Here is a 21,691-nt window from a genome sequence, read left to right on the forward strand (position 1 = left end):
TTATCTCTTTATATTTCACATCTTGGCGGAATTATACGCAGTTTTGGAATAAATTTCCATTGCTATACTGATGATACTCAGCTGTATGTGCCTATAAGGGCTGATGATCATACTCAAATGACTAACTTAGAGACCCGCTTGGCTACTGTGAAAAACTGGATGTCACTTAACTGTCTTCTTTTAAATTCAGATAAAACTGAGATGAAGGTCATTGGCCCTGCTAGACACAGACACAAATTTGACCAGTAATGATAACAATCGACAACTCTGATTTCACAAAGTGTGGCAGCCAAAAATCTTTGTGTTACGTTTGATCCCAGCCTTCCTTTGATAAGCACATTAAAGAAATCACCAAGACTGTCTTTTTTCACTTATGTGACATAGCTAAAATTCGGTCTTTTCTGTCCATGGCTGACGCAGAGACTCTAATACATGCATTTGTTTCATCCAGCCTTGATTACTGTAATGTTATGTTCTCAGGTTTGCCACATTCTAGTACTAAAAGTCTTTAGATGGTTCAGAATGCTGTTGCTAGAATCCTAACTAAATCTAGGAAATTTGACCATATTACACCAATTCTTGCCTCCATTCATTGGCTTCCTATCCATGTTAGATCAGAATTCAAGGTGCTTCCTTCTGGCCCCTGCCCAGAGCAGTGCACGAAGAGGAAACACCGAGGGCGGTCTGACAGGACGCGGAAGCAGGGCAGGCTACGCTAACTGCTAGCCCATGCAGACCGGCAGTTCTGACAGTCATCCTGGCCGGCGTTCGTTCCCTTGGACAGTGATTTTTTTTTTAGTTGCTTATGTATGTCTTAGTTTGGATATGTGTGTTCTTGTAGTTCTTGTAGTTTGTAGATATGTGTTTTTGTCTTTGTGTTACACTGCTGTGGGCTGGGGAAACGATATTTCATTTAATTTCATGGACGCAAATACATGAAATGAAATGACAAATAGTGTTCCTGATTCTGCTGACTTATAAAATCCTAAATGGGCTTGCCCAATCTTACCTGTTTGATCTACGTAAACCATAAATTCTATCTCGAGCTCTGCACTCACTCTCTCTCTCTCTCTCTCTCTCTCTCTCTCTCTCTCTCTGTGTATATATATATATATATATATATATATATATATATATATATATACTTAGCACAAAAAGTAAGGAAATTTGTGTTTGGTAGATTATTTCTTTGTTGTAACAATGCTTCTTGGCAATAAATCTTATACCATTGGAAAGCCTGTTATTTTCCTTTTTAAGTGGTGCCACATTTGTAAGGAACAAGTATTTGTGGAATGAGCAGCAGAGCTGAGTATGTGGGTTGCGCCCATGAAAAATTTGCCAACTCTTCTCTGCCAATGCCAAACAGCTCATTTTCCTGTTGCTACTGACTCTTGTTTTGAGCTTCAGGTAACCCAGAAGCTGACAATCAGCTGCCTGATATAAGATTTATTGCCAAGAAGCGTTGTTACAACAAAGTAATAATCTACCAAACATACATTTCTTTACATTTTGTGCTAAGTTTATATATATAGTATATATATAAAAGTTTGTTAAAACAAACACTCAACGGTAGAGAAAGTGCTCAACAAATAGGGAGCAAAACAATCCAGTGAGTGAAGTAAATTATCCATGACAATTTACTTGATAATTTGCAATGATTGCTTATGGCATGAAACAGGCTTGTACTGTACAAATACAGCATCCTGGTATACTTCAAACCCAGCAACACACTCCGACAAAGACTGGTTCATCCCAAAGACCGTGTACCACACACCCGAAAAGCAATCTGGTGTGTGCCGTACAATGCAATGAGGATTGCACTGACCTATACATAGGAGAAACCAAACAACCACTACACAAATGGATGGCCCTAAACAGAAGGCCAAACTCCTCAGGACAAGACTCAGCAGTCTATCTACACCTAAAGGAGAAGACACACTCCTTCGAGGATAGCAATGTACACATTTTGGACAGCGAAGATAGATGGTTTGAAAGAGGGGTGAAGGAAGCCATCTATGTACACCACCTATCTCCCACTTATAATGCCGTCCTTTCATCTCTACCCAGGAGACTCAAGAAGCCTATCCTCCAAGAACAACAGTCGGTCACTAACGGCTCCAACGACTCTCATGACCACTGAACAATGAAGTCGAATCTAACACCCCCAACGATGGTCGCTGCTAAACAAATGCAAATCAGTAGCTCTGATAATGACGGGAGCGGCCAAACATCGGTACACAAAAGAGCCACTCATATCTATGGCTCTGTTAGCGACGGGCGTTGGTAAATATCGGAACACAAAGAGCCATGGACATCTATAGCTCTGACAACGATTCCAAGAGGATAAATTCTGAGTCTCATCACCAGCGAGTCAGACTAGCTTGGTCTAGTCAGAAAGGCACGAACTGAGGAAGCCTCTTGGATGAGAGGTGAAACGTCTTCACGGATATATACCAAGTCCAGTTGCACTTGATTCAACTCCTTTGGATAACCATGACTTGGATGAATGAGAACATTCACAGACAACGTCTCATAAAGAATTTACTTGACTAACTGGATTATATATATATATATATATATATATATATATATATATATATATGAAGAGAGAGAGAGCATTTTTTTCCGAAACCGTCAATGGTGTTGTAAGTGCTCAACTAACGAGGAGCGAAATATCAAAACAGATACAGGAAAGAAAGTTTGAATGTTTTGCAGTACAGGCCTGTTTCATGCATCTCGCACTCATCAGCTGCTAATGATGATGAGTGCGAGATGCATGAAACAGGCCTTTACTGCAAAGCATTAAAACTTTTTTTCCTGTATCCGTGTTGATATGTGTGTGTGTGTGTGTGTGTGTGTGTGTGTGTGTGTGTGTGTGCACTCTATATCTATATCTTTATCCATATAGAATGACCATCCCTGGCCCCGGGGGGGGGAGGGGGGGGGCTAAGAGTACATCTGTCACCATTTTAAAATGATGTGATTGCAAACATTCCCAAATCCTCTGTGAATAGTACAAATGGCCATTGTAACTGTACTTAATGGCCACACCCATATTTGCATATGAAACTGGTCGCTGGTTTGGGTCATTATACCACTGTATTGTTTATAAGGGTGGGGGTACCTGCAGTCACTGCATTGTTTATAAGGGTGGGGTACCTGCAGTCACTGTATTGTTTATAAGGGTGGGGTACCTGCAGTCACTGTATTGTTTATAAGGGTGGGGTACTTGCAGTCACTGCATTGTTTATAAGGGTGGGGTACCTGTAGTCACTGCATTGTTTATAAGGGTGGGGTACCTGCAGTCACTGCATTGTTTATAAGGGTGGGGGTACCTGCAGTCACTGTATTGTTTATAAGGGTGGGGGTACCTGCAGTCACTGCATTGTTTATAAGGGTGGGGGTACCTGCAGTCAGGTGAGACTGACGAGGTCACTTAATTGAGTGATGAAACATATGTGTCAGTAAATGTTGTGTCCAGATGAACTGATTCAACCTTCTTTGATTTTCTTGCCTGGATTATTGAGCATGCATCTAGATGTTGGCGTTTAGTTTCCTTTTTTTTTTGTCTAGAGGGGCCATTTTAGATAAAACCCTATACATGAGAGTTGCTGATTGTTTAATGATCTTTGGGGCATGTGTATTATTATTATTATCATTATTAATATTATTATTATTGCAGTGTGCTGTTAGGGACTTGCCTGTATTGTATGAACTGTGAGGCGTCTGGGTCAAACTTCTCCCAGGTTTCATAAAACATCTCAAAGTCATCTTCACACAGAGGGTCAGCACTCTCCTCTGTGGCCACGTTGAAGTTTTCCAAGATGATGGCGATGTACATGTTGACTACCACCAGAAACGACATGATAATATAACTACAGAAGAACATGATGCCCACCCCAGGACTTCCACAGTTCCCCCTGACATCCGAGCCTGGGTTCTCAACGTCAGGGTCACAGTCTGGTGGAGAGGAGTTCATGATAGGACTGAGCAGACCATCCCAGCCTGCAGATGTAGTGATCATGAAGAGACAGATGATGCTGTTACCAAAAGTCTCAAAGTTGAACATATCATTGATCATGGCTTCTTTCTTTACATAGGCAAAGTTGGACATGCCAAAAATGGAGAAGATGAACATGATGAGGAAGAGGAGGAGGCCAATGTTGAACAGGGCTGGAAGTGACATCATCAGGGCAAACAACAATGTGCGAATGCCTTTAGCACCACGGATCAGGCGGAGAACTCGACCGATGCGAGCCAAACGAATGACACGAAACAAGGTGGGAGAGACAAAATACTTCTCTATGATGTCAGCAAGGAGGAGACCTGGAGGGAGGATGGAAGCAAGAAGGTAAGGAAGACAAAAAAAGAAAAGAAAATGTCTTTTTCACCTAGCTGGGACAGTAATAACAAAATAAGAACAGTACTACCGCTACTACCACTACTACTACTTAATAATAATAATAATAATAATAATGACAAGAACCCACCTACGACAGACAAGATAACCACCACAAAATCAAAGATGTTCCAGCCAACAGAGAAGTAGTAGTGTCTCAGTGCAGTGAGTTTCAGAATGCATTCGGTGGTGAAGAGGATGATGAAGACCAGGTTGACCCAGTAGAGGATTATTTCTTTCTCAGCACTCTGCTCATCTGTTTCTACCATCATGGTCACCATGTTCAGGCAGATCAGAACCATGATGAAGATGTCAAAAAACTGCTTAGTCACTAGGTCAAAGACCAGACCCTGGAATTTATTCTGCAGATAAATAAACAAATAAAAAAACAGACAAATTCTGAGACCAGATGCTATTTGCCCGAATCTACTTGGGCCCTAGTCTTCAGTAGTGTGACCCATCGGTAACCATCTTTGCTAGCCATAGTGTAACCAAACATCATTACATCCATGTTGTGACAGAGGAGGACCAGAATTAAATGTCTTTTTCTTGTGCATTTCCCCCCCTTTTTCTCCCCAGTTGTACCCGGCCAATAACCTCACTCTGAGCCGTCCCAGTCACTGCTCCACCCCCTCTGCCGATCGGGGGAGGGCTGCAGACTACCACATGCCTCCTCCCATACATGTGGAGTCACCAGCCGCTTATTCTCACCTGACAGTGAGGAGTTTCGCCAGGGGGACATAGCGCGTGGGAGGATCATGCTATTCCCCCCAGTTCCCCCTCCCCCCTGAACAGGCGCCTTGACCGATTAGAGGAGGCGCTAGTGCAGCGACCAAGACACATACCCACATCCGGCTTCTCATCTGCAGACATGGCCGATTGTGTCTGTAGGGACGCCCGACCAAGCCGGAGGTAACATGGTGATTCGAACCTGTGATCCCCATATTGGTAGGGAACAGAATAGACCATTACGCCACCCAGATGCTCCAAAATGTCATTTTTTAATGAAGACAGGGAAATATTATCATTTAAATTAATCCTAGAATAATAGCATGTAACACAGACTGGAATCAGTTCATCTGGACACAACATTTATTGACAGAAATGTTTCATCATCATCTAAGTGACCTCTTCAGTCTAACTTGACTGCAGGTGCGCCCACCCTTAAAAACAATACAGTGACTGCAGGTACCCCCACCCTTATAAACAATACAGTGACTGCAGGTACCCCACCCTTATAAACAATACACTGACTGCAGGTGCCCCCACCCTTATAAACAATACAGTGACTGCAGGTACCCCCACCCTTATAAACAATACAGTGACCGCAGGTGTCCCCACCCTTATAAACAATACACTGACTGCAGGTGCCCCCACCCTTATAAACAATACAGTGACTGCAGGTGTCCCCACCCTTATAACAATACAGTGACTGCAGGTACCCCCATCCTTATAAACAATACAGTGGCATATTGACCCAATCCAACGACCAGTTTCATATGCAAATTGAGGTGAGCATTAACTAGAGTTAAATGGCCATGTCTACTATCCACAGAGGATTGGGGAATAGCTGCAATCACAGCATTGTAAGATGGTGACAGATGTACTCTTAGCCCCCCCCCCCCCCTCGGTTCAGGGATGGCGGTTCCCTCTTCACATAGATGGCCTCTTTGACTCCACGTTCAAACCAGCGTTCCTCCCTATCAAGGATGTGTACATCCTGATCTTTGAAAGAGTGGCCACTGGCCTGTAGATGCTGTAGACTGTGGAGTCCAGGCCTGGAGATGGTGTAGACTGTGGAGTCCTGGCCTGGAGATGATGTAGACTGTGGAGTCCTGGTTTGTAGATGGTGTAGATTGTGGAGTCCTGGCCTGACGTGTTGCAGGGATACCTGCAGTCACTGTATTGTTCATAAGGGTGGGGGTACCTCAGTCACTGTACTGTTTATAAGGGTGGGGGTACCTGCAGTCAGGTGAGACTGAAGAGGTCACTTAAATGATGATGACATGTTTCTTGCAATAAACATGTCAAGATGAACCGATTCACCTTTCTTCAATATTCTTAATCTGGATTATTGAGCATGCATAAAGAGAATGGCACATAACAGTTCGCCATGTTATAATGTATAATGTGTAATCTAACGTCATATAAATTAATCAGTCAACCAGTCATAATGCCAGTAAATCAATGAGTAAACTCATTAGTTTGCTTGGAAGTTAGCCAGTCTGTTAGAAATCAAAGTAGCTACTCAGTTACTCAGTTATTCTACTAGATACTTTGGTAGCTGTTGTATTAGTCCATCAGCCAAACAGCTGTTGGTCAGTTTACATACCAGAGGCCGTGGCACAGGTTTCTGAGGCTTCTTGGAGCCAAGTTTTTTCATGGCATTGTAATATTTCTTCTGCTCTTCCGTCATGAAAATGTCTGTCCCTCCCAAGTGCATGGAAACAACAATGGACACAGTCATCTACTTGACCATGTGAACACACTAACAGGTATTTTAATTTACAGATTATGTTACTGACAGAGCGTATGACCAGGGACCTCAATAACTCACAAAGTTAACTGACCAGTTACATAAAAAATTGGCTTAACTGATTCACCACCTACCCCCTAAACCTAACTACTCTCTTCCCTACCGACATAACTAGCTACTTTCCAGATCTTCTACCAATCTACTTTTCTGCCAAATGACCTACTTACCTAACTCATCCACAACCTACCTAGTAACGACTCCGCAACCCAGCTACTTTTCTACCCAATGAGCTACCTACATATCACCTACAAACCTATTTACCTAACTTCTTACTTATCATCTACCCACTTACTATTTACCAACCTTCATACCCTCTTAAATACCTACCGTCATATTTACCTACCTTCCTACTTATCCATCTACGTACCTTCATACCCTCTTAAATACCTACCGTCATGTTTACCTACTTACCCACCCACCTGCCTACCTACTTACCCATCTACATACGTACTTACTATCTACCTACCTTCATACCCTCTTAAATACCTACCATGATGTTTACCTACCTACCCACCCACCTACCTTCCTACTTACTCATCTACCTATCTACCTACCTTCATACCCTCTTAAATACCTATCGTCATATTTACCTACCTACCCACCTACATACCTTCCTACTTATCCATCTATGTACCTTCATACCTTCTTAAAAACCTAGCTTCATGTCTACCTACGTACCTACCAACCTACCTACCTTCCTACTTACTCATCTACCTACTTACTATCTACCTACCTTCATACCTTCTTAAAAACCTAGCTTCATGTTTACCTACCTACCCACCTACCTACCTTCCTACTTATCCATCTACGTACCTTCAGACCTTCTTAAAAACTAGGTTCATGTTTATCTACCTACCCACCTAGCTACCTTCCTACTTACTCATCTACCTACTTACTATCTACCTACCTTCATACCCTCTTAAATACCTACCATCATATTTACCTACCTACCTACTTACTATCTACCTACCTTCATACCCTCTTAAATACCTACTGTCATGTTTACCTACTTACCCACCCACCTGCCTACCTACTTATCCACCTACCTAGTTACTATCTACCTACCTTCATACCCTCTTAAATACCTACCGTCATGTTCACCTACTTACCCACCCACCTGCCTACCTACTTATCCACCTACCTAGTTACTATCTACCTACCTTCATACCCTCTTAAATACCTACTGTCATATTTACCTACCTACCCACCCAGCTACCTTCCTACTTATCCATCTACCTACATCTACAAACCTCCTTGTTTTGTCAATACGTAAAAGAGACAACCTCCTAACATGGGACCGAGACTGGTTCTACTTTCTTTACACACTGTGTTACAGTTGTCCTCGAATGTCAGTTTTACAGTCAATTTCCCACAAAACTTCTAATTTTCCACCAGCATCACAGCCTGACTCTTAATGCTTGTCTTCCTCAGGTGCAGGGCAACCTTTAAAGTTTCAGTTCCTTTGTCTCTGAGATATTCAACTGAAAGTAGGAATCATCACACCAGGAGGCAAAATTCTCAATAACAGGGCAATTGTCTCGGAGCAGATTCACAATCGCTCAGGATATCTGCAAACTTAAATATGGTCCCATTTTCATTTTTCCTTTGACATAAATCTATATACCATGTGGAGCAAAGGTGAAAAACACATCACTGAGGTGAGCCAGTAGGTAAAAAGAATAGATCAGATATATAACTGCTCATGGATACCCTTTCAGATCTGTGAATGTTCTCATTCATCCAGGTCATGGTTATCCAAAGTAGTTGAATCAAGTGCAACTGGACTTGGTATATATCCGTGAAGACGTTTTGCCTCTCATCCAAGAGGCTTCCTCAGTTCGTGCCTTTCTGACTAGACCAGGGGTCAGGAACCTTTTTGACTGGGAGAGCCATAAAAGCCAAATATTTCTAAATATATTTCATTGAGAGCCATATAGTATTTTTAACGTATAATAAATTAAATATGTCTTACTTTTAATGCGACTTCTGGTGCTGCATGGCGTATCGAAGTGCCGCTTTATATTTGACCGTTTCATCGATGCAATTTTATCATTGCATATTAGACATACCGCAGATCCTGCTCTCTCCACAAATGCAAATTCCTCTGTGCACGCAGCCTGGAATGCACGGTAATCATCGTCTTTTTTTCTTTTCGCCATCTTTTCCGTTACAAGGGTTGAAGCGGATAAACTAGCTGGCTATCTGATAAAATTGATTTCTTCACCTTTACAATGACCCGGACATGCTCCCGAGCCATTGGTTCCCGACCTGACCCACGGGCGACCCGTGACCCGTGAAATTTATCTTCAAAACTAATTTCTGTTTACTTTAAAATGACACAGTATTATTAAGAAATATCACAAGTATTTTAAAATCAGTTCCAAACTGATTTTTTTTTTCAACTCAAAATTGTCTGGGAGCCATATGCCGTCACCGGAAGAGCCATAGGTTCCCGACCGCTGGACTAGACCAAGCTAGTCTGACTGGCTGGTGATGAGATTCAGAACTTTATCCTCTTGGAGTCGTTGTCAGAGCTATAGATGTCCATGGCTCTTTGTGTCCCGATGTTTACCAACGACCGTCACTAACAGAGCCATAGATATGAGTGGCTCTTTTGTGTACCGATGTTTGGCCGCGCCCGTCATTATCGGAGCTATTGATTTGCATTTGTTTAGCAGCGACTGTCGTTGGGGGTGTTAGTTTCGACTTCATTATTCAGTGGTCATGAGAGCCGTTGGAGCCGTTAGTGACCGACTGTTGTTCTTGGAGGATAGGCTTCTTCAGTCTCCTGGGTAGAGATGAAAGGACGGCATTGTAAGTGGAAGATAGGTGGTGTCGCAGACCTCCTCCTCTGTTGAGGAATGTTTTTTCCAGTTTCACATAGATGGCTTCCTTCACCCCTCTTTCAAACCATCTATCTTCGCTGTCCAAAATGAGTACGTTGCTGTCCTCGAAGGAGTGTGTCTTCTCCTTTAGGTATAGATAGACTGCTGAGTCTTGTCCTGAGGAGTTTGGCCTTCTGTGTTGGGCCATCCGTTTGTGTAGTGGTTGTTTGGTTTCTCCTATGTATAGGTCAGTGCAATCTTCATTGCATTGTACAGCATACACCAGATTGCTTTCTCGGGTGTGTGGTACACAGTCTTTGGGATGAACCAGTCTTTGTTGGAGTGTGTTGCTGGGTTTGAAGTATACCGGGATGCTGTGTTTGTTGAAAATTCTCCTGAGTTTCTCGGAGACCCCAGAAACGTACAGGATGACTGTGCTCTTCCTTCTGTTCCTTTTCTCCTTGTCGCTCACCTGGTTGGTCTTTTTGGAACGTGTTGCAGTTTTCACAAAGGTCCAACTGGGGTAGCCGCAGGTTTTTAAAGCTCCCCTCAGGTGTTTGTGTTTTTCTCATTGGGCCTGAGTGCTGCTGGGCACATTGTCAGCTCTGTGTTGCAGAGTTCTGATGATGCTCAGTTTGTGTTCCAGAGGGTGGTGTGAGTCGAAAAGTAGATATTGGTCTGTGTGTGTAGGTTTCCTGTAAACCCCAATGTGGAGACTCCTGTCTTCCCCAATGTGGACGTCACAGTCCAAGAAGGGCAAACTGTTGTTCTTTACGTCTTCCCTTGTGAACTTAATGTTCTTGTCCACTGAGTTGATGTGTTTGGTAAACGCTTGCACCTCTTGTGTTTCGATTTTGACCCATTTGTCGTCCACATATCTGAACCAGTGGCTCGGAGGTGTTCCTTTGAAGGAGTTCAGGGCCCTGTGTTCTACCTCTTCCATATATAAGTTGGCCACAATGGGCGATACTGGTGAGCCCATTGCACAGCCATGTTTCTGTCTGTAAAACTGGCCCCTGAATTGGAAATATGCAGTGTTCAGGCAAAGGTCCAGTAGTTGGCCAATCTGGTCTGGGTTGAGGCTGGTCCTATTGTGGAGAGTGTCGTCCCATAGCAAACGTTGCCTCACAGTTTCCAAAGCCTCCATGGTTGGGATGCAGGTGAATAACGAAGTCATGTCGTAGGATACCATGGTTTCATCCAGTTTCAGTTTTACGCCTTGGACCTTGTCCACGAAGTCAGTGGAGTTTTGGATATGGTGAGGTGTTTCGCCCACTAAAGGGGTCAAGATGTTGGCTATATGTTTGGCAATGTTGTACGTGACCGAGTTTATGCTGCTGACGATGGGCCTGAGGGGGGTTCCATCTTTATGGATCTTAGGGAGTCCATATATGCATGGAATGTTATCTTGTGGGTAGAGACGGTGGTATTGTATCCGATCAATGGTTCCTCCTTTCTGTAGTTTATGTAGGTACTCTATTATTCTCCTCTTGTAACCACTAGTAGGATCGCGTCTCAGAGGTTCATCATAGGTGTCGGTGTCGCTGAGTAATGACGTGATCTTGGCGTGGTAGTCTGTTGTGTTGAGTATAACTGTGCATCTCCCCTTATCTGCTGGAAGGATAGTGATGTTTTCATCCTTGCTCAGGGCTGTCACAGCTTTCCTTTCCTCCATGGTTAGGTTGGAAGGAGGGAGTTTCGCATTGGACAGAGCTGCTGATACCTTTAACCTAAGCTGTTCTGCCTCGGTTTTGGTTAGATTGTTTTTCCTTATGGCTGAGGAACGGAAAACGGAACGCAAAATGCAGCAGCTCTGTCCAATGCAAAACTCCCTCACCGCATCCCGGTATACTTCAAACCCAGCAACACACTCCGACAAAGACTGGTTCATCCCAAAGACCATGTACCACACACCCGAAAAGCAATCTGGTGTGTGCCGTACAATGCAATGAGGATTGCACTGACCTATATATAGGAGAAACCAAACAACCACTACACAAACAGATGGCCCAACACAGAAGGCCAAACTCCTCAGGACAAGACTCAGCAGTCTATCTACACCTAAAGGAGAGGACAGCAACGTACATATTTTGGACAGCGAAGATAGATGGTTTGAAAGAGGGGTGAAGGAAGCCATCTATGTGAAACTGGAAAAACCATCCCTCAACAGAGGAGGAGGTCTGCGCCACCACCTATCTCCCACTTATAATGCCGTCCTTTCATCTCTACCCAGGAGACTGAAGAAGCCTATCCTCCGAGAACAACAGTCGGTCACTAACGGCTCCAATGACTCATGACCACTGAATAATGAAGTCGAAACTAACACCCCCAACGACCATCGCTGCTAAACAAATGCAAATCAACAGCTCCGATGGTGATGGGCATCGGAGCACAGGAGAGCCACTCATATCAATAGCTCTGATAACGACGGGCGCGGCCAAATATCGGTACACAAAAGAGCCACTCATATCTATGGCTCTGTTAGCGACGGGCGTTGGTAAACATCGGGACACAAAGAGCCATGGACATCTATAGCTCTGACAACGACTCCTAGAGGCTAAAGTTCTGAGTCTCATCACCAGCCAAGTCAGACTAGCTTGGTCTAGTCAGAAAGGCACGAACTGAGGAAGCCTCTTGGATGAGAGGTGCAACGTCTTCACGGATATATACCAAGTCCAGTTGCACTTGATTCAACTACTTTGGATACCCTTTCAGACCGATTTGGTAAATCCCAGAAAGTTGAATGAGATCATTCGGACACAAAATGTAATGGAAGAAACATTTCATCACTCATCTAAGTGAATTTGTCAGTCTCATCTGACTGCAGGTAGCCTCACCCTTATAAACTGCACAGCTGCATAAAGACAGAAATCAACAATCTAACACAGGTTGCAAATGTCGTGACCATTAATTCTAGTTACAAAGGCCATGTGTACTATTCACAGAGGATTGGGGAATAGCTGCAATCAAAGCATTGTAAGATGGTGACAGATGTACTTTTAGCCCCTCTCCTCGGTTCAAGGACAGTCATTCCCTCTTCACATAGATGGCCTCCTTTACCCCCTTTCCACCAACTTGGAATGCAGTTCTAGCTCTGGGTTGGTGCTAGTGCCGGTTTGCAGTTGATCTACTTGCGGCGCTTCTAAGAACTGGTTTGCTTTTCCACAGGCTAGAGCTGGCTAGAGAGCCACATCATTACGTCGCTGTATACAAGAGGCGAGAAATCAACTGTGTAGATTTCGAACTTTTACAATTTTTCATATACATTTTTTTGTATGCCATTTCATCATTAAATTCACATCTGAGAACTTTTGAGGCAAGAAACCAATTGTGCAGTTTTCGATTATTGGCAGTTTTATGAAAATGTATGGTGAATCGAAAATTTGCTCCAGTGTTTTCAGAGTTAAGAAGCTCCACAAACTGGCAACCAGCCGGACAGCTCCAGCCAGCTCCCAGAGCCCGCTGAGAGCTGGCTGGAGCTCTCTCAAGAGACTGGTCTGGTAGACAAGAGGCTTTTATTTCCTTGTTGATGGACGGTTTGTTTAAACATCATACCACAAACTGAATGTTGAGTGTCAAACTCACTCTGTCAAAGTCAATCAAATAAAGTATCAGCTGATAAAACAATTTTATTCCTTTCAACTTTGATTTGAAGTGTCATTACTTAGTGCTCAGGGGTGTATTCGGCAGACCTGATTGTTGCTGCTGAGTAGTGCATCCCCTATTGGTCTTGTTGGTCATGATAATCCTGCCCCAGCCCGTGACGTAAGCAGTTCTTTCTTCCAGCCCAGCAAAGAGTTGATGCCACTCTTGAACCAGTTTTCCTGGCCGAGAGCCGGTTCTTTGGCTGTCAAAACGCAAAGAACTGGTTTGAGATTGGGCACTGGCTCCAAACCAGCCCTGCAACTGCCGTGGTGGAAAAGGGGTATTTGACTCCCTGTTCAAACCAGTGTTCTTCCCCATCAAGGATGTGCACATGCTTGTTCTTGAAACTCAAATGTAACTCATAATTTGTAACTCAAATTAATGGTCGCAAATTGCATATGAAAGCTGTTAGATCGCTGGTTTTGGTTGTTACACCACTGTACTGTTTATAAGTGTGGTGACAACTGCAGTTGTTATGCCACTGTATTGTTAATAAGGCACTGCAGTGTTTATAAGCCACTGTATTGTTTCACATGCTGGGTATGACATTAAACTGCAACCGTTGGGTTGTCGGCTCCCAGCAGGACTAAAAACAAAACCTGTCAAAGGGTGGATGAGTTCCTCTGTGAACCAATGGCCATCCATACCTGGAGAGGAGATAGGGACCACCAGGTACTCCCCCTACTGAAACACAATGATGACTCAACCTGCTGAGGCATCAGCTGTGCTCCTACGACCTCCATAGGTTACGGAACTGATGATGATGATGATGATAATGATGATGACTGTTTATAAGCCACTGTATTGTTTATAAGGGTGGGGACGCCTGCAGTCAGCTGAGACTGAAGAGGTCACTTAGATGAGTAATGAAACGTTTCTCTCAATAAACACTGAACCGATTCAACCTTCTTGGATTGCTACACCTGAGAATACATCAAGACGTATTGGTAAAGACACCAATGATTCACCCCAAGAGATTATAACTCACATGAAAGTGTTCAGACAGTCTGAGATGTGAGGTTAAATGAGTTGAAAGCTAATTAAAAGCCTGTGACCAGTAGTTTGGACTTCCCTCTATTTCCCTCTAGATGCTTCATAAGTAACTGAGCAGAGTGATTGTACCAGCTTCATCCTGTTTAAGCAAATTGCATTAGATTCTACACATATTCAGTTTTCTTCAAGAACAACAACTTAACCAGTTTTCAAAGCATTTAATTTTTATAGATATAAGGGCAACTGACCTCAAGACATTTAGAGCCGTGGGGGCTACTAAATGGGGACTACTATATTTAGAGCCGTGGGGATTACTACATTTAGAGCCATGGGGACTACTACATTTAGTGCCTTGGGGACTACTACATTTACAGCCTTGGGGAATTCTCCATTTAGAGCCTTGGGGAATACTACATTTACAGCCTTGGGAACTACTACATTTAGAGCCTTGGGGAATACTACATTTAGAGCCTTGGGGAATACTACATTTACAGCCTTGGGCACTACTACATTTAGAGCTTTGGTGACTACTACATTTACAACCTTGGGGCATTCTACATTTAGAGCCTTGGGGAATACTACATTTACAGCCTTGGGTACTACTACATTTACAGCCTTGGGGACTACTACATTTACAACCTTGGGGAATTCTACATTTAGAGCCTTGGGGACTACTACATTTACAGCCTTGGGGAATTCTCCATTTAGAGCCTTGGGGAATACTACATTTACAGCCTTGGGAACTACTACATTTAGAGCCTTGGGGGCTACTACATTTAGAGCCTTGGGGACTACTACATTTTGGAATAGGAATGACAATAGACTCCTTCCATAAGTTTGGGATGTGTTGAATGTTTACAAACATGATAAAATATCCTAAAAGATAAAACAAGAATTTGAAAATGTTGTTGTTTTATCAGTGTTAAATGCTCAGCTTTGGTCCTGGCTGGACACAGGCTCTTATTTACCTTGAGAGACAAGGGGGATCTTTCTACATATGTTTTTAAAACAAAAATTGAGGATCATCTCTGAGTTTATCTCTATTTCTCTACTAGTCATACATGTCAAAGGTCAGGTAAATTAACTAAGTGAATGGCATTGACCTGAAACCTTGGACAGGTAAATGGCTGTTGACGGTAGCTTTGAAAGTGTGATGAACTTTCTTTTAGCTTCAGTGTTTAAAGATGGTTTTCTATCAAACTCTGACTGAACTGTAACTGGCTGACTGTCTGAGAATACCATTATAATAACCATAATAATAATCATAGTGTGAGTATACCATGATAATAACAATAATAATAATAATCATAGAGTGATTATAATATAATAACAATAATAATAATCAGAGTATACTATGACTAATAACAACAACAATAATCATAGCGTGACTTGACTATACTATGATATCAATAATAATAATAATAGCGTGAGTATATTATGATGACATCAATAATAATAATAATAATCACAGTGAGCACACTGATAATAACCATAATAATAATCATAGAGTGAGTATACTATGATAATAATCAGAGTAAGTATACTATGATAATAACAATAATAATAATCATAGAGTGATTATACTATGATAATAAAAATAATAATAATCATAGAGTGAGTATACCATGATAATAACCATAATAATAATCATAGCGTGAGTGTACTATGTAATATCAATAATAATAATCATAGTGAGAGCATACTATGATAATATCAATAATAATAATAATCATAGCGTGAGTATACTATGATAATATTAATAATAATAATCATAGAGTGAGTATCTACTCATATATTTTCCTAATGTGTGTGTGTTTGGTGTTAGCGTAGATAGCGGGACCGAAAACTAAAGCACTTATGATCCCAATTCTTTTTGGAGGTGGTAGGTATTGTCCCTGAGAGTAAGGGAAAAAATCCCAGAAAATTAAAATTATGCATAATTATGCATAAATATGAAAAATATGATTTTTTTTTAAAATGGCTAAAAACTACTTTTCTCGGCATTTCAGATGATTCTGAGCATCTTTGATTTTTTCACCTATATAAAAATTTTCTGCCACTTCGAAATGTTTTGGCATTATGCAAAATATGCATTTTTGCAAAAATGCACTTATGATCCTAATTTTTTTTGGAGGTGGTAGGTATTGTTCCAGAGAGGACCAGAAAAATAGCAGAAAATTATAATAATTATGCATAATTATGCAAAATATGCATTTTCTAAAAATGGCTAAAAACCACTTTTCTCGGCATTTCAGATGATTCTGAGCATTTGGGGGGAGGGAGTTGGAGTGGGGGGGGGTTTAGGGGCAGGGGGAAGGCGGTTAGCTGGCAGGATCAAGAGGAGGGAGAGGGAGATTTAGACGGGTGGATAACCAAACCGCTACATTGTAGCGGGTTCTTCTAGTACAATGATAATAACCATGGTATCATTGTATTCACTCATTTAAAAAATCTCTTTCTCGCGCTTTTACTTTAGCCCTGGTTTTGCTCTTAAATGTTTGTGTAGAGAGAAGATGCACTGTTGACCTCTGATGACTAGTAGTTCTCCTGATTTCCTTCGTTAAATGATGCACTTATTGTAAGTCGTTTTGGATAAAAGCATTAGTTAAATGACTGTATTTTAACATAACGTAATAATGACAATCATAGCGTGAGTATACTATGATAATATCAATAATAATAATCATATCATGAGTATACTATGATAATAACAATAATAATAATCATAGCATGAGCATACTATGATAATAACAATAATAATAATAATAATCATAGCGTGGGTATACTATGATAATATTAATAATAATAATCATAGCGTGGGTATACTATGACAATATTAATAATAATAATCATAGCATGAGCATACTATGATAATAACAATAATAATAATAATCATAGCGTGGGTATACTATGATAATAACCATAATAATGATAGCGTGATTATATGATGATGATAACAATAATAATAATAGCATGATTATACTATGATAATAACAATAATAATAATAATCATAACTGGAGTATACTATAACAACAACAACAATAATCATAGCTGGAGTATAATATGATAACGCCAATAATAATAATAATAATAATCATCATCATCATAGCATGAGTATATTATGAAAACAACAACAATAACAACAACAACAACAATAATAATAATAATAATCATAGCTTCAGTTTAAGGGAACAAACTGATCAGTAATTAAAACAGAGAAAGATAATCTTGGTAACTTATCTTGGCTTTTTGTTGGTTAAAGTTGTCGATGATGACACCGATGAAGAGATTAAGAGTGAAGAAGGAGCCAAAGATGATGAAGATGACAAAGTAGAGGTACATGTAGATGCTCGCTTCATACACAGGCTGCAGCTCTACCTAAGAAACAACATACAGACACACTGTAATTAATAATATAAAACATGGCTACTATATATATATATATTATATATATTTGGTTGTACTTTTGTTTTCATTACTTGTTATGTTCAACATTGATCACATCTGTCATTTTCTTTCTCTATTATTTGCATAAAACAACCCAGCTTTTCTTTACAATTTTTAATAAATTAGTGCAACTGAAAAGTTGGAAGATCTGTAGTGTTGTGTAATTAATATAATTAACTCGAATTAAATTTGCACTCGTGAACACTGGGCCATCACTTTCCTATTGGAAAGAAAATAAGACTAGAAAAATGCTTTTCCACAGAAAAAGCGTCTGAATGCTGAGCTGCTGAAAGAAATCGCGAAAGCATTGCTGAAAATGGATAAATAGGAAAAGTCAGAAAGTCACTAGCCTACCTGAAATACCTGGAAACTGAAATGTGAAATGGCTGAATGTTTTAAAAGTTTTAAAGGTTTAAAAAACTGAAAAATTTGCCATAATGTGCTAAATACATAAATAGTTTGATTGTTGAATGGTTTCTGTAGTTTAAAGTATGAAAAAGTGGAAGTGGTGCCACTAATAAAGAACTGCAAAGCAATAATGTGAATGCCCAGCAGTCACACTAATTAGGATGGCAGTTGAGTTTCAAACTGATATGTGATGTCACAATAGGACTGAACATTCTAACAGGCCAAGTGTATGGCAGAATTGCTAAACTTTAGAGCTGAATTGTTAAAAAATTATAAAATATTTTCAAAATCTGAATAGGATTCTGAAAGAGCTGAATGTCCTGAACTGTTTAAGCTTTAAATGGGGTTTCTAGCTCAAAAAATTAAGGAGGAGATACAGTTCAAAGGTGATGAGGGTTTCAACCTTTCCCCATAGACCTCCATTGTTTTGAAAAAGTAGAAAAAGCTTAATATGTCTAAAAGTATAAAAGATTTAAAAAACCGAAACGTGAGCACTAACATCCTTAATGAGTTGGACATTTTGATAGTTGAATGGTTTCAGTAGCTAAAAGTATGAAGGAGCTACAAAGTGTCAGAAAATGGGTGGAAGAAAAATAAATGAATAAAAAACTGCAAAGCAATAGTGTGAATGCTGGGCATTCACTCTAATAAACCAAATTAACCAGTCACAGGTCCAAAAGTTGTTAAGTAAATTCTTTATGAGACTGTCTCATAAAGAATTTACTTGAATCACTGGATTATATACTATATATATATATATATACATTTATTTTCCTGTTCCCTGATGAGTGAATGAATGGGGAAATAAATCAAGTGATGGATGAGTGAATGAACGGGGAAATAAATGAAGTGATGGATAAGTGAATGAACGGGGAAATAAATGAAGCGATGGATGAGTGAATGAATGGGGAAATAAATCAAGTGATGGATAAGTGAATGAACGGGGAAATAAATGAAGCGATGGATAAGTGAATGAACGGGGAAATAAATGAAGTGATGGATGAGTGAATGAATGGGGAAATAAATCAAGTGATGGATGAGTGAATGAACGGGGAAATAAATGAAGCGATGGACGAGTGAATGAACGGTGAAATAAATGAAGTGATGGACGAGTGAATGAACAGTGAAATAAATCAAGTGATGGATGAGTGAATGAACGGGGAAACAAATGAAGTGATGGACGAGTGAATGAATGAGGAAATAAATGAAGCGATGGATGAATGAATGAATGGGGAAATAAATGAAGTGATGGATGAGTGAACAGGGAAATAAATGAAGTGATGGATGAGCGAATGAATGGTGAAATAATTGAAGTGATGGATGACTGAATGAACCGGGAAATAAATGAACGGACAGATGAGTGAATGGGCATCAAAGTAACAAGTTGTTTCCAACAGAATTAATGAATGAATGAATTTGTAAGTTAATGAAACCAAAAATGAATCTAAATGCAACGGGGGCGACTGAACCCATTGAAAACCAGGACAGTGTAGGATTGCTCGTTTGCATCAGCTCTTCATCTGCTGACAGCATGGAAGAAAAGGACATTCATCAGACCACTATTTTACAACATGGTGATTTATTTTAAAACAGGGGAATGACCTCAGCCACAAAACCAAATCAACACCAGAAAAGCCTCAGAACCAGGGTAGGAGAAATCCTTGAGTTGCTCAACCCAAGTACAAATCCCACTGAAATGATATAGAATGATAGGAACCAAGCTGTTCACAGGCTTCTTATTGAGTGAGAAATTCTGCAAAGGGGAATGTGAGAGACCCCACCTTTCACATGTGCTAATACAGACACGGCTAACCAAACCTACAGCGCCTGCTGCACATGCTACTCCCAGAATCCCACAAGGTTGAATCAGTTCATCCGGACACAACGTTTACTGACAGAAACGTTCATCATCATCTAAGTGACCTCTGCAGTCTCACCTGACTGCAAGTACCCCACCCTTATAAACAATACAGTGACTGCAGGTACCCCACCCTTATAAACAATACAGTGACTGCAGATGTCCCCACCCTTATAAACAATAAAGTGACTGCAGATATCCCCACCCTTATAAACAATACAGTGACTGCAGGTACCTCCACCTTTATAAACAATATAGTGACTGCAGATATCCCTGCCCTTATAAACAATACAGTGACTGCAGGTACCCCACCCTTATAAACAATACAGTGACTGCAGGTACCTCCACCTTTATAAACAATATAGTGACTGCAGATATCCCTGCCCTTATAAACAATACAGTGACTGCAGGTGTCCCCACCCTTATAAACAATACAGTGACTGCAGGTACCCCACCCTTATAAACAATACAGTGACTGCAGGTGTCCCCACCCTTATAAACAATACAGCGACTGCAGGTACCCCACCCTTATAAACAATACAGTGACTGCAGGTACCTCCACCTTTATAAACAATATAGTGACTGCAGATATCCCTGCCCTTATAAACAATACAGTGACTGCAGGTACCCCACCCTTATAAACAATACAGTGGCATAACGACCGAAAACAACAAACAGGCTCATATGCAGATATGGGTGTGTGCTTTAACTAGCTTTACATGGCCATGTGTAGTATTCATAGAGGACTTGGGAATGTTTTTTTTTTACAATGGTACAGTTTCATTCTTAAAGATGGAGAGGGACTCAGCGGATCAAATGGCGTTCAGTAACTCGTTCCACCACTGGGGAACTACAGCGCCAGCAGCCATACCAACATGTACCCTGGCTTTGCCAAATGACAGAAGCTAAGCAGGTGTGGGCTTGGCTAGTACTTGGATGGGAGACCTCCTGGGAAAACTGAGTTGCTGCCGGAAGTGGTGTTTGTGGGCCAGTAGGGGGCAGTCTTCCCTCTGGTCCTAATAAATAACAGAAACCCCAGTGCAGTGAGGGGGACACTGTGCTGTAGGAGATGACGTCCTTCAGATGAGACGTTAAACCGAGGTTCTGACTCACTGTGGTCATTAAAGACCCCATGGCACTGATCACAATGAGTAGGGGGTCCCCGATTTCCTGGCAACATTCCCAACCTGGCTCTCTCCATCTGGCCACCTCATCAACCCCCTGTAATTGGCTCAATGTTTCCTCCCTCTCCACCTCAAGCTGATGTGTGGTGAGCATTCTGGCGCAAAATGGTTGCCATGCACCACCCAGGTGGTGCTACACATTGGTGGTGGTTGAAGTGAGTTACCCCCTTCAATGTGAAGCACTGTATAAATGTAATGATTATTATTATCATTATTATTATTATCCATCCATCCATTATCTGAATCACTTATCCTGCTCTCAGGGTTGCGGGGATGCTGGAGCCTATTCCAGCAGTCATTGGGGAGACACCCTGGACAGGCTGTGAGGCCATCACAGGGCCCCCCCACACACACATGCTCACACGCATGCATGCACGCGCGCACGCGCACACACA

General features: G+C 41.3%; 1 protein-coding gene across 1 annotated transcript in view; it reads right to left on the minus strand.

Moving 5' to 3' along the window:
• LOC130119126 (sodium channel protein type 4 subunit alpha B-like) overlaps positions 1-21,691 on the minus strand; it is a 256,811-nt gene that overhangs the window by 16,323 nt on the left and 218,797 nt on the right. The window contains exons 28-31 of the mRNA XM_056287542.1: positions 17,640-17,777; positions 6,732-6,836; positions 4,491-4,761; positions 3,702-4,326 (exon numbers count right to left, since the gene is read on the minus strand). Coding sequence (XP_056143517.1) covers positions 3,702-4,326; positions 4,491-4,761; positions 6,732-6,836; positions 17,640-17,777 — 1,139 coding nt within the window. The remainder of the gene's footprint in view (positions 1-3,701; positions 4,327-4,490; positions 4,762-6,731; positions 6,837-17,639; positions 17,778-21,691) is intronic.

Source organism: Lampris incognitus, chromosome 10, assembly GCF_029633865.1.
Source record: "Lampris incognitus isolate fLamInc1 chromosome 10, fLamInc1.hap2, whole genome shotgun sequence".
Taxonomy (NCBI): domain Eukaryota; kingdom Metazoa; phylum Chordata; class Actinopteri; order Lampriformes; family Lampridae; genus Lampris; species Lampris incognitus.